General features: G+C 43.7%; 1 protein-coding gene across 1 annotated transcript; it reads left to right on the top strand.

The window, feature by feature from the left end:
• Positions 1-874: 874 nt before the first annotated feature.
• On the top strand, positions 875-8,974 carry MGME1 (mitochondrial genome maintenance exonuclease 1). Its single transcript, XM_063443689.1, has 4 exons — positions 875-1,415; positions 4,429-4,642; positions 6,812-6,944; positions 7,713-8,974. Exons 1-4 carry the CDS (start codon positions 881-883, stop codon positions 7,857-7,859), a joined length of 1,029 nt encoding a protein of 342 aa, XP_063299759.1. The 5' UTR covers positions 875-880; the 3' UTR covers positions 7,860-8,974.
• Positions 8,975-14,642: the final 5,668 nt, after the last annotated feature.

Below are 14,642 nucleotides of genomic sequence, written 5' to 3'. Positions count from 1 at the left end.
AAAAGAAGTCCATCGGTGTTAAGTCTGGTGATCGTGGTGGCCATTCAATTTGATCGTCCGATCCAATACTGTGGAAATGTGTGCATAATGAGGTGCCCAATCTTGTTGGAAGAGCAGTTCGGTGAAGTTAGCCCTGGTTCTGAGTTGTGTCAATACCATGTCACACACCAAGTTTAGGTCATTGTTACTACAGTCTTAGACAGTACAGCTTCAAGTTCAATTTACGCATTGTGTTGCAAGGACGTTCTCAGTATGGATTGCTGCTGAGACACACGTTTTAGTGGACGTTTTCTGACTGTTCACAAATGTCAAAGCGACTCATTTCATTTTCCTCTTTCATAGAGGTCATAAAACATCCAGATTTCGGTGCATTAACCACTGCACCCGTTGCTTCAAATTTATCTCTAATACGATAAATTGTCAGACATGTTAGTGGAGAAGTGTCAAATGCTTCTTGGCACGCTTTGTGCACTCGCTCGGCATTTTCAGCCTTCCAGTGTTGCTTTAGAATCAATATTCTTTGTTCTTGACTCATGTTCGCTGTTATCATTCACAATAACAGTAAAGAAAAATAATTAATCTGCTCTCTCCTATTCTTCCCAACTTTCACACTGATATTTAAATGTCTGAAATGTTACTGCGACTTTGTTGTGTGTGTCAGTGTGTGTGTGTGTGTACCCATATTATCTGTTGAGGAATTTCATTGATTCAATTGTATGTACTTTCAGGCGTGTGGGTGTGTTTGGTTTTTTATGTCATATGTACTGCATCTGTAACAACATTTTTCTAATTTTTCCTGTAAATAAATGCAATTATTTATGTTTACCAACAGATCACTGTTTATCCTGTTGTGTTGTACAGAAGTTTCCTGATATAGAAAATGAAGCCACTTTACCTTCTAAATGCACACTGCCGTAGATTAAAAAGTGTTCTAATGAAACAAGACTCCTTTCCAGCATTTTTGTCAACGTCTTGCCAAGCCCTGAGCAAGAAAAAAAAGGTGAACGGTTATGAGGACATTAACCAGGAGAAGTATGCAAGTTTGGTTCGGACAGTAACAACCTCCAAATACAGACACCAGACTCCCGATAAAATATTTGAAGAAGACAGCTTCTTATACGGCAAAGTAGTGAAAACAAAGTCTTCACAGAAAACCTCTGAACCTAAAGTTCCCAAGAAACTATTTCCACTCAGTAACCCCAACAAAGTAATTTTATCGGTGGAGAAGACAGATCCTAGCATACCCCTGAAAATCAGTTTGCCATCTAGGAGCCAAATGACAAATGGTAATGTGCCTAGTGTCACTCGAATTCTTCAGCAGACCATGCCGATGGAGCAGGCGTTTTACCTGGAGAGGTGGAAGCAAAGAATGATCATGGAATTGGGAGAAGAAGGCTTCATTGAATATACTGCAGGTTAATAAATATCTTTTATGGCCACCTTTTTACTTGTTATTATAAGTAAACATTTTTATAAAGCTACAGAGCCTCTTTATGAAATATTATGGGTAAATGCACAATATGAAGAGATTCTACACTTAGATATTGTAGAATGGAATATATTCTTTTAAAGAGTTACTCCAAGCACCATGACAACTGCACTGCCTGGAGTGTAAATGTGCAGCATGTCAATATGAAACGCTGCACATACAGAGCTTAACCCTTTTGCTGCTGAAGGTGTAACTCAACCTCCTTATTCGCCATAGGGGCATTATTAGTCAGCCCGGAACAAGAGTTCTGTGCACAGAGTTGCTTTCATTGCCTGAGAGCCATCAGCTGACACTCTCGACTAATGAATAGTCAACCGGATCAACATCTGCAGAAGTCCGATGCATATGTCTGGTAGGGACCTAGGTAAGCAAACCTTAAAGGACCACTCTAGGCACCCAGACCACTTCAGCTTAATGAAGTGGTCTGGGTGCCAGGTCCAGCTAGGGTTAACCCATTTTTTTATAAACATAGCAGTTTCAGAGAAACTGCTATGTTTATAAATTGGTTAAGCCAGCCTCTAAATCCTCTAGTGGCTGTCTCACTGACAGCCGCTAGAGGCGCTTGCGTGATTCTCACTGTGAAAATCACAGTGAGAGCACGCAAGTGTCCATAGGAAAGCATTGTAAATGCTTTCCTATGCGACCTGCTGAATGCGCGCGCAGCTCTTGCCGCGCGTGCGCATTCAGCCGACGGGGCGGAGAGGAGGAGGAGAGCTCCCCGCCTAGCGCTGGAAAAAGGTAAGTTTTAACCTTTTTCCCCTTTCCAGAGCCGGGCGGGAGGGGGACCCTGCACTCTAGTGCCAGGAAAACGAGTATGTTTTCCTGGCACTAGAGTGGTCCTTTAAAGGAGCACTATAGTGCCAGGAAAACAAACTTGTTTTCCTGGCATTATATAGTCATTAGGTCCCTCCCCACCCTCAGGGCCCCCTTCCCTTCACAGTGAGAATCACGGAAGCGCCTCTAGTGGCTGTCAGTGAGACAGCCACTTGACTAGAGGATGGATTAACCCTCAGTGAAACATAGCAGTTTATCTGAAACTGCTATGTTTTCAGCTGCAGGGTTAAAACTAGAGGGACCTGGCACCCAGACCACTTCATTAAGCTGAAGTGGTCTGGGTGCCTATAGTGGTCCATTAACTGAGGAGTAGATTTTGAAAGTTTTAGTAACGTTGTCGGCTTATATCTCATTATTACATACATGTATACCTCTCAAACTATGCCAAAGAAATTGATCTTATATATGTACACATAATTTTATTATGCACATCAATCAATGCTTTTTTTTTTTTTTTTATTATTAATAATACCATATATAAAATGTGGCGTTTTTATTTTTACATAAATATGTGCAAAGCAAAAAAAGAACGCAAAATCAATATATACAACAAACTCTTAACATTTCCATTTAGGTAATTATGGTCTAACATTTGAAATTCAATTTGGTAAATAACCCTGTGAGAAATGTTTGGAATTTTAAGTGAATTTAAATTTTAAGGCCAACATTGAAATAATAGCTGATTCGGATATTTTTTCTATTCAAATCTTACTTGGAGTGCCTGATGATTCTAACCATAGTGAATAACTCTGACAGTGTTGTAAATAACACTCTGAATGAAGCACTCCTGCACAAGCTATGCCCCCCTTATATGTCTTGAACTACAACTCCCATGATTCCCTAGCTATCCGTTTCATTCAAAGAATCCTGGGTTTTGTAGTTCAAAACATCATGGTGGGCCACTGGTTGTGCAGGACTGCGCCTGAAGGATGGCCAGAATGTGCACCACCTCTGTGTACATCCTTATTTAATTTGCCTGCTGCTTCTCAGGGAAACTCTGACAGAGGTATTCACCAAAGTGTGATTTGGGGTTTTTTTGTTTGTTTTTTGGAGGGGGGGGGGGGGGGGGGTAGGGAACCAAATTGAAGATTTAAAATTTTGTCCAGAACTGAAAACAAAACAGAATTGTATAAGTCTTCCAATTCAGCTATTTTGACCTACACTCTAATAATTACTTTGAACTCCCAGCTGTTCTCCCTTCAGTAGTGACACCTTGTCATTATTTTCTGAGATTTATCTGAACACACTGATGGGCAGGTTAAGCATTGAATCCACTAGATAAACAGGAATGGCATTTAGCATATACATTGGATAGTAATCTATCTAGCACAGTAGATGGATTGCATTTTGTTTCCTATCTGAAGAAGACTATATCACTGACACATTTATGGGTGACAAAGCATCTTTTTGTGTCTTTAAGGAACACTACAGGGTCAGGAACACAAACATGTATTCCCGACTCTATAGTGCTAAACCCCCTTACCAGTTACCACCTTACATAATCAGAATTGCCGATTTTTAGCCAATCGGGAAAGCATTGGATTGGCTAAAATCGGCATTGGGGTGGGGCCAAATTCTGTTTTGGCCAATCAGCACCTCCTCATAGAGATGCATTGAATCAATGCATCTCTATGAGGAAAATTCAATGTCCCTGACGCTGAACAGCCGAGCTGCCTACTGTGCAGCACTGAGCCAGGAAGCACCTCCAGTGGCCATCTGAGGAGTGGCCACTTAGAGGTGTCACTGGGGGCAATGTAAACACTCTGAAAAGGCAGTGTTTGCCTAAAAATGCCTGAAGGCAATGATTATACTCACCAGAACAACTACATTAAGCTGTAGTTGTTCTGGTGACTATAGTGTCCCTTTAACATCTAGAAACTATTGTACTGTATTGTGAAAACTCCTAATTTCAAGCCCACTAGTACATTCCACTTATTGGTGATGCAAAGTATTCACAAATTGTACAGATACATTTTAGATAATCGTTCTTCTAAACTCATTCATTTGTAGGAATTAGATCAGTTTTGTTCTACACTTCCATCAATCAATGCACAGCTAATACAATTTGTTTAATGTTGTTTTTTTGTTTGTTTGTTTTTTTCAAGCTCTCTTTTCACAGGGCAAACTTTTCCATGTACAATTAGAAGAGCTCCTTCTGTCCCAAGAAGACTTCGGCATAAAACAAGAAGAGCTGTCTGGATATCTAGCCAGTGTCCAGCATGTATTGGGAGACATTGTTGGTGTAAAGTCACTGGAAAGTGCTGTCTGTCACTCTGAGCTCGGCTACTTGGGTCTTGTAGACTGTGTGGCTAAATACAGGTAATTTATAGTGCTTTTCTTCTATTCTCCAGATAATTGTTAAAATTCACTATTTGTTTAAAGTGGACCCATTATCCAAAAAATGGGAAACGCAAGTGGTTGAAAAGTATAAGCACCTAGACCCTTTATTGGGATCAGCTTTAACTATCACAAGGCCTATAGTGACTTCAAAATGACCTGTAACATCTTTTCCACTCGTTTTGTTATTCACCCAAATATTGTAATTTGTCTGTCTTCTGTGTTTAAAGGACCACTCTAGTGCCAGGAAAGCATACTCGTTTTCCTGGCACTAGAGTGCCCTGAGGGTGCCCCCACCCTCAGGGACCCCCTCCCGCCCGGCTCTGGAAAGGGGAAAAGGGGTAAAACTTACCTTTTTCCAGCGCTGGGCAGGGAGCTCTCCTCCTCCTCTCCGCCTCCGTTCCTCCCCGTCGGCTGAATGCGCACGCGCGGCAAGAACTGCGCGCCCATTCAGCCGGTCACATAGGAAAGCATTCATAATGCTTTCCTATGGACGCTTGCCTGCTCTCACTGTGATTTTCACAGTGAGAATCACGCAAGCGCCTCTAGCGGCTGTCAGTGAGACAGCCACTAGAGGAAATAGGGGAAGGCTTAACTAATTGATAAACATAGCAGTTTCTCTGAAACTGCTATGTTTATAAAAAAATTAGTTAACCCTAGCTGGACCTGGCACCCAGACCACTTCATTAAGCTGAAGTGGTCTGGATGCCTAGAGTGGTCCTTTAAGGAATAAACCCTACTGGAAAATGATTTATTTGTTTACACCCCCTCCCTCCCCCACCCCCCTACAATTAGCTATATTTTCCCAGCTGAAATCTTTTAACATGAAGCAAACTTTCTGTGTTTTCCTATTATGTCAGTGGTTGTAGATTAAATGGTAACCTATGTAATACATTTGGTTTCTTTTGACTAAAACAGCTTGCATGCTGCACACTAAAACATGGATGTTTCTCATTCAGGATAACTTGGCATGTAGCTTAAAAAGTAAGGGTGCAATCTATGTTTAATCTTTGCTTCTGGTAGATAAAGAGTGTATGGTTCCGTTATCAATACTATGCATAATGCCATCGATACCCTGATAGCCGCCACTGTGCAGTTATCGTTTTAGGAAGCGGTTTCATCCATCTTATCTGGTGAATGGAATTGCTGCTGAGTGCTGTACTACATATCCCTTTGAAGGAACACAATGGTGTTAGGAATACCAATATGTATTCTTACCACTATTGTTCTCTAGTCACTGTTTAGGCGACAGGCCAGCGCTGACAGGTTTTTTTTTTTACCTTTTTCTCCTGCACAGCGCTGAGATGTCATGAGATGGATTATCTGAGCCAATGCAATGCTTTCCCATAAGCTTGTGCTGCAAAATTAGTCCATCTGATTTAAAATAGACGTCTGTGCTGCTATTTCACAAAAGTGACATGTGACTGTTCTATTGAGAGCCACTAGAGGGCAGGGTAACCGTGCAAAGTAAACTTTGCTATTCCTGTATAACCGCAATGTTTTCAGTGTTTCATGTCTCCTCTTCTCTGTATGCTTCCTCTGTACTCACCTGTGTAAAGGGCAGAGCTTATAAACATTGACCGACAAGGAGCCAAGATGGCGGTGCCCACTTGCAAAATAAAGAGATGTGAAAATTAAATGTAGAAATCCACACCTCGCAAATGACTGTTTTTCTGTTTTTTTCTTTTTACACCCAACGCAGTTTGCTTTTAAAAATGTAGTTTTGTGTTTTCATTCTTGTGAATGAATTGGCAGGTTTGCAGATACAGTTGATCATGAGTAAAGCATCATAAGTTATATAAACCTTTGTCTATTTTGAAATCTCCGTGGAATAAATACATGATACAATAAGTCTCATCCCTGCGAAGGGCCAAAACTCCTTGCTTTTCCTACCTAGACCTCATGGTGGGTTCCTTTTGTGTGGTGCTGTGTGCAGAATTCTAGCAAAGTTCAAAAAATGCAAGTGCCGAGCTGGTGTGGCAAAACGGAGCTTGTTGTATAAAATAGTCCTGGAAAATAAAGGTATGTATTTTGGCATAATGGCCCTTTCAGCTGTTGACTATAGTGCATTCTTGCAAACAGACCATGTAACACTTCTATGGCACATGCGTTTCATGTTCAAGCTGAACGTTGTCTATTCATTCTTTGCAGGGACAAGCTATGTGTGATAGATTGGAAGACATCAGAGAAACCCAAACCACAATTAAGAGACACCTTTGACAATCCACTCCAGGTTGCTGCATATATTGGTGCAATAAATCACGACAATAATTATAACTTTCAGGTAAGTGAATTCGCTCACAAAAAAAGACAGAATGTCTGCAGGCAGTGCAGAAGATGGAAGTGATAGTTCAATGTACTGATCGTTGCTCACTATTGGTGGAATAAGAGTTTAGGTGCAAAATGTTTGGTAGTGTTACTTCTGGAAAATATCTCTGGTTCTATGGGTCACTAGGATCATAGTGGGAGTAAAGTCTACAAAGTGACCATGCAAACCAATACTCAACCCAGAATGAAATTATGAATGGAACATTACACTGTTTTGTTTTTTTGTTTGTGGTTTTATTTTGTGTTTGTGTGTGTTTCGTAGTCCTCTCCCCCCCTCCAAAAGGGGTATATTTACTAAACAGTAAAAAAAACAAATTTCAGTAGCAGAACAAACGTCTAAGAGAGTCCAATGTCGTCTTTGTAAGCAACTAGTGCTGCAATGGTCTGTACAAAGCTTCACATGGGAGAGTGTTGCTAAATAGTGCATAGGAAGTAGCTGACATTTGGCTAGCCATCCATTTATTTTATGTGGGAGTACTTGACATATCCCATAATTCCTTCTGTTGATTAGCAGCTATACTATCTCTTCTACTTCTTTATCTTGGACCAAGGAGAGCTTGAGATTACTTTTAATACATCTCTAATGGACCTTTTAACCCTTACATGCTACAATACTTTTTGTTTGTGATGAGTTTTTTTATTTTTATTTTTGTCTGTTACACATTGTTTTGCCTTTTGTAAAAAGGGTTTTTAATAAATCTACTAAACCTCGTTGTTCTTACAGGTTGATTATGGGTTGATTGTAGTGGCGTACAAAGATGGATCCCCTGCCCATCCACACTTTATGGATCCCGATCTCTGCTTGCACTACTGGAACAAGTGGTTACTGCGTTTAGAAGAGTACATAGAGAAGAAAGAGGGAAAACAATAGCAATGATATTGCTAGGTTGACAATAATTGCTTAGTCTATAGGAGTGTGAAAATAATTAATCATTCCTCACTTGCAGTCCCTTTATTATGTGCTCTAATGTTAAAATGACATTCTGTGTGCCAAAACCACTTCACCTTTCTGAATTGGTTATGGTGCCCGGAGTCCATTAGTGCCATCCCATTATTCAGTATTAAACCAATTACAAACTGTTTAACAGTAAATAAGTGTTCGTGGCTACCAGCACCCTGGCTGCTGCTTGGGCCTTCCCCTTTCAGTCCAAGTAATAATAAGGCAACTTTGCTGGTATGACTAATAATACAGAGTCACTCCACATTAGCCCTCATTCAATGTCACAATTATTGAAATTGGTTCAACACCGAACAGTCAAACAGAGGCAGGAGACTCCAGGCACCATAAACACTTAACTGATATGAAGTGGTTATGGTAGGTACCAAGAGCATGCTTTTGATGGATTATCTGTTTACAAACGAGTTATGGGCCAAAGTGAATCTCTCTATACGTAGAGCCAAAATATGAAATGTGTTGCCAATTAGATGGTAATAATGTTGAATGCTAACTGTTTTGTCAAAAAAAAAAAAAAAAGGTAGAGGGGTTTCAGACATTAATTGATACAAGGGAACTTTGTTTAATTTTGTTTTACATGTGCTGCGGTTACAAATTCTAATTGTTGTAGTTATTTACAGTTGATTAATTATTTGCAGAAAGTAATTTTAGAAATAAGTAATTTTATTTACTGTTATAATACAATTGAGTGGGGCTGGTTCCTCATGTTAGTAGGAAGAGCTATATTTATAATGAGGAGTTAAGTTGGACGTGCCCACAGTTGTTAAGAAGACCTGGGTAAAAGTAAAAAATATTTGGAAGTTTCAAAATACCCTATGCCTTAATGTAATATTGCAATTATTATAGGTCTCTCCCCAATGCATTCATTCTGCGGCAATAGTTATATTTTGCATTTTTATTCTTAGTGGGTAATACACACTCCTTCCACTCGTAATAATATCTGCTTGATCTAATATCATGTAAATTGGACATATATTAAAGATGAAAATATAATTCATATTTTTCTTGTAACAAGAAAGTGGCTACATGTAGTGTTGTCTGTTTTTTCCACTTATTACAGCTGGCCAGTGTTTTAATGAAATGAGTTTGTCATTTATTACTTTTTTCCTTAATCGAACTAGGTTACATTTACACTTTCTAATACTACTACTGAGATTATCTTTCAGTTGAATCTAGATTAAGCTTTCGATCAGCTAAAAATCAGTAGGTACCAAAGAAAAGAAAAAGTTACCTGCGCTCTCTCCTTAATCCCTATGTATGTTTAGACAAATGGAGGTCGTCATTTAGTTGCTCCAATGGCCATTGGAGGGAATGCCCGCCTGCCAACGTCAAGGCAGACCCCCCCCTAAGCGGGTCCTAACACTGACCCTTCAGCCTGCTTCCTTGAGCTTCTGGCAAAGATATCTCTAATGAGACAGAGAGCAGGCGGGCATTCCCTCCAATGGCCATTGGAGCAACTAAATGACCTCCATTTGTCTAAATATACATAGGGATTAAGGAGAGACCGCAGGTAACTTTTTCTTTTCTTTGGTTTTTACTATATATTGGGGCTGATGTGTACTGTAGTCCTTGCTGCCGGCCCAGTAGTAATGGGAGTGAGCGCAGGACTTCTCTTTTTGTATAAAAATCAGTAGGGACTGAGACTTTTTAAAATTAAACTCAAGGCTGGAAGTGACCACCTTTTCAATGAATTATATAGAGAATCCAAATAGTTCCTGCCTTTATTGGGTTTCTATGGTGTTTTTTATTTTTATTTTTTAAGCTCTGCCCAGTCAACCAATCTGCAGTTCAGAACTCGTCAATAATTTACATTCACAGAACGTGGAATTTTTGCACAAATTGGTGGTAGCTTGAGAACTGATGGCAGCTAGGGATTTGGTAGCATGTGTCTCCTCCCCCCCCCCCTCCCACTCGCATAGGAAGGGTGTTTTTACTCACCTTTTTTCTCATGCTGTACCGGTCTTGCTGTGGCTGGCCCCGCGGAGTTAATTGTAGCGGACCACGGTTAACCCAACCGATTACCTCTGCTCATTCCCTTCCTTCATCTGATCAGGAGCCATTTAAAATACAAATAGGGGGGTGGGGCCTGACAGTCAAGCTGGCCAGACGTGTTTCATCAGAGCTCCTGCACAGCTGAACTAAACTTTGGCTTTTATTGCCCAAAAGCGATATATTTGCAGACCCGCATGACGGGTGGCGTTCGTCTGTACAAGAGACAGCCACCAGGGGAGGACTCATTAATTACTTCCCTTGCGGTTTAGTTTTGGCTACTGTTGAAGCGACGGCCATCCTTTTTGGTCGAACGTGTTCAGCTGTGTTTTGTCGTCGAGTTCATGGAACTCAAATCGGAACACGCAACGACACGAACACCACTGAAGTTACCTTCCAGGGAACTTCAACTATTCGAATGGCGTTCGGTGAGTTGAAGCCCAAGAACAACGGACACACTTTGACTATGTTTATTCACCATTACGTTTGGTAATTCGAAAGGTACTTTGACAGTTTGAAATAGACTGGCCGCGCAGCCTTATTCTCTGGAACTGTTTTGGTCATGAAACCCAAAATGCATGCGGTCGGTTAAAAAGAGACTTCCAGGAATTTCCTGAACCCCTACTCTGATCTGGGTGATTTTGGGATATGTAGTTCAACCAGATCAGGGCTATCAGGGGATGTGACTTTATGGGGATATGTTGACGTTTGGGGTACTTAATAGACTTGGAACAAATGTGATTTTCTGCCTGGAGATAATTGTTAATGCATTATCTGCCTTAATTATCTCACAGGCAGAGGGTAGGGATTGTATGTGTTTTATGGGAGTGTCGTACAGTTAATTACTGTTACTTTTTTCTTATTGGTTTATTCCCTTTGTGTCCCTGTGCCAAACAAGGTCCGCTTGGGTGTCACCTTTGTTGGGAAACTTGTATAAAAGACCAGTGTACCTCCATTAAAATTGAGTTCCTGCTTACCCTCAACATAGTCTCATCTCATGTGTGGGGGAAACAGCTGTATCTACTCCTGGGCTTGCTATATCACTGTACTCCCATGTGATTATAATCATTAGCTCTTTTAAGAGCTGTTCCTGCTACGCTCTCTGGAGTAGGAGAGGTTCACCCACTGGAAGCTGGATCCTGGTCTTGGGTCCAGGGTGGGTGGAGGATGGCGAGTTCCCCATCCAAGCTGTAACGCTGGACGTGTGGACTGCAGTGCTTATGGTTTCTGGTGGAGTGCTTGGAGCCCTTGGTGAGCACCGACTGACGGAGGCACCCGATCGGGGTGCCAGGCGGTCTGTCACACAATGTATCTACATAGGGAATGTTCAGCACCACCATACGGAGAATGGAGACGTTGGATATAGGTACAGCACTGAGATAGGAAGCACCTCTAGTGGCCATCTGAGTGACTGCCAGTAGAGGTGTTACAAGGCCGCAATGTAAATACTGCCTTTTATCTACAGACACTGGAACCACTAAATTTAGCTGTCCCGTTAAGAATTTTATTTCTGTTTAAAAATAAAGCTTTGTTATTTAAAAAAAAAAAAAAAACCTGGGTCCTAACTTTTTTAGCTGGCTCCTAGATCCCAAGCAAATTTGTCATGCCCTCCTGTACAGTGTGTCTGGGAGGTAGGGATGAGAACATCATGATCCACATACCTGAAAGGCAAATAGCTTTCTCCTAGGATATCCAGCATTATAGTGGAAGGTTTATTGCTGCAGGTGTAAAAACCCTATGGAGTTACAGAACATCTCTTATGCAAGCGACATTAGTGTAACGGATTACCTGGCACCCCGACTGGGTACCTCTGTTGAAGGATGCTCCTAGCGCTTCCTGAGGACTCCAAGCACTGCAGTAGACACCACAACCACCGAACCGGAGAAGCATATGAATGAATATATCCTCGGAACCGGGGGATCTGGGTGAACCACATATCCAAAATTCACCCAGATCCGTTCAGTAGTTTGGAAGATACGGTTTAATGCAGATTCCGCAGAACATATACAGGCTAAATGAAAAATAATTACTGTTAAAGGTGTCCCCTGTTCTGTAGTTTAAAACTACTGAACGATGTCTTTGTGCACCAAATACCGGCGAGATGGCACCATGTATAAAAGTCAAAACAGTGTCTGTGAGTTAAAATGGCCGCCATCCATTGTTCTCACCATGTGCCTCTGATACATGAAATGGTGGCCAGCCAGTAACTCCACAGAATGTGCCCAGATGGTTCTTAAAGGGCCAGCAGCAGCATAATAAAATACAATATGCCCAAATACTATATTTAAAGGGCCAAATCTCCCAGGGGCCATAGTCAGGAGGCGGGCAAACAGGCTTCTCCAATGCCCAGTGGCGAGGTTGGTTTTGCCACATTTCTCCCCTTTACTCACCAGACTAACAGGGTATCTGACCTCCTGCCGGTCAGTGCCCGGGCTAGTCCAGCAACACACCCACGGAAATTGGTTACTACACCTGGAGTAGTGGGTCGCTTGTCCAGGTTCAGGAGCTCCACCTCGGCTCTGGGGGGTACAAACACTCTGGATCGGTGGGTTGCTGGTTGGGCAGGGACCAGCGGTACTCTGCCCTGGTGCCAGCGCTACCACGGGAGTAGCCTGGTGGGAGCCTGGTTGCTGGAGGGGGAGACAGACTGTCTCCCCTTTGGATACATAGCTGTGCTGCTGGAGGGGGAGACTGATCGGCTCCCCTTTGGACAAAGCACCATGCTGCTGTGGGGGGAGACCGACTGTCTCCCCTTTGCCTAAACAGCCCTGTTGCTGGGGGACAGGACCGACCATCCCTACCCCCTGTGGTTTGGGCACAGAGACTACAGTCCCATCTGCACCGGTGTGGGGCTTATCATGTCCCCTTGGTGGGCTAGGCTGACGCTGGGGAGGGGGGACGAGGTTCTCCCCTCCCAGTAGAAGACTCTGCAGCTGGGGAGCAGGACCGACTGTCCGTACTCCCGGTAGCTTGGGCACAGAGACCATGGTCCCATCTGCGCCGGTGGGGAACTTAGTGTCTCCCCATGGTGGGCTAAGCTGCCGCTGGGGAGAGGGGGTAACAAGCTCCTCTCCCTTACACACTTTCAGCCACTGGGGAGGGGAGACACTGCTCTCTACTCCCTGCATTTCACACTGCCGCTGGGGAAAGGAGACACTGCTCTCTATTCCCTGCAAATCACACTGCCGCTGGGTATCTGAGCCGACCGCCCAGCATCCCTGTAGCTCACCCTGCCTCTGGGGAGGGAGGACGCTGCTCTCCTCTCCCAGCAAGGTACGCTGCCGCTGGGGAGGGGAGACGATGCTCTCCACTCCCTGCACGTCACACTGCCGCTGGGGATCTGGGCTGACCGCCCAGCATCCCTGTAGCTCACCCTGCAGCTGGGGAGGGAGGACGCTACTCTCCTCTCCCTGCAAGGTACACTGCCGCTAGGGAGGGGAGACGATGCTCTCCACTCCCTGCACTTCCCACTGCCGCTGGGGATCTGGGCCGACTGCCCAGCATCCCTGTAGGGCCGGTAGAGAGACCGCCGTCCCATCTCCACCTGCCATCTGTGGGTCTTCCCAGGACCAGTCTAGGAGGTCTGGTTCTGCTTGTTGAGTAGGTTGGGGCTGCACGAAGCTGAGCAGGTGTTGGTAGTCCTGCTCCAGCTCCCACTCCCTTGTTACCAGGTGGGTCATGTCTTTGCTCACCTCACATTCGTCAGCCCAGACATACATGCCCATCCGGTAGTCGTAGATGTCCCAAAACCTAGACCCCTCCGTGCTGCCAAGATCAATGTCGTCCTCCAAGGCATCCCATAATAAACCCGGGCCATCATAATCATCCCCCTCTGGTAAGTCGTGCTCGGCCGTCCAGGGGGTAAGTCGAATGGTATGCCACCAGAGGGCCAGGGTCTCTAGTCTTGTCACCCACTCATCCAGGGGCTGCTCTCCCAATAGATACATCCGCATCGCCACACGCTTCTGTAGCCGCTGCTCATCACTGGGGAGACTCTCACCTCGCCGGCACTGGTCATCTTCCAGGGCATCACACCAGAGTTCCTTTCTGTCTGCATCCCTGTAGTCCGCGGCCTCCTCCTCCTCACGATGGAACGCTGTCCGAAAACTAGCCAATTCCATCCTGCTGAAGCCAGGGGCGCTGTACGGATACTAGCGTTGCCCTCAATTTGTAACTCCAAACGTTACCAGTGTCTCTGAGCTGCTTCTCCTCGCACTAGGACGCCATCCCACCGCTTGCCACCAATGTAACGGATCACCTGGCACCCCGACTGGGTACCTCCATTGAAGGATGCTCCTAGCGCTTCCTGAGGACTCCAAGCACTGCAGTAGACACCACAACCACCGAACCGGAGAAGCATATGAATGCTCTCAAGCATATGAATGCTGTAAACAGCTGAACAGGAAAAGCATACAATCAGCTTACACTCCTGGCAATCAGCATACAATCCAATTCCCCCAATAACAAGATGACACTTTGTTTTGAGGTCAAGAAGAACTGACTGTACTGGCACATACAACCTCTTTTATTCACAATCCATAAACATAGTACTGCCACCAGGGTTTTGAAATACAACCAATCAATCCGTACAATACACATAGACACTCCCACACAAAATCCTCCCCTTTGCCTGTGATATGATTACTGAACACAATGGGTAATATAATTATCACAGGTAGAGAAATACAGTTTTATAAAACATATCACAGG

This window comes from Pelobates fuscus, chromosome 2 (assembly GCF_036172605.1).
Source record: "Pelobates fuscus isolate aPelFus1 chromosome 2, aPelFus1.pri, whole genome shotgun sequence".
NCBI lineage: Eukaryota > Metazoa > Chordata > Amphibia > Anura > Pelobatidae > Pelobates > Pelobates fuscus.
Note: the sequence above shows the minus strand (reverse complement) of the source record. Positions and strands in the feature narration are given on the sequence as shown.

Bases quoted from the DNA above. Each gene is read 5' to 3' on its own strand.
- MGME1 (XM_063443689.1), top strand. From the start codon at position 881: ATGAAGCCACTTTACCTTCTAAATGCACACTGCCGTAGATTAAAAAGT. The intron at 1,416-4,428 runs GTTAATAAATAT...GTTTTTTTCAAG, and splicing joins CTTCATTGAATATACTGCAG to CTCTCTTTTCACAGGGCAAA. The intron at 6,945-7,712 runs GTAAGTGAATTC...TTGTTCTTACAG, and splicing joins ACAATAATTATAACTTTCAG to GTTGATTATGGGTTGATTGT.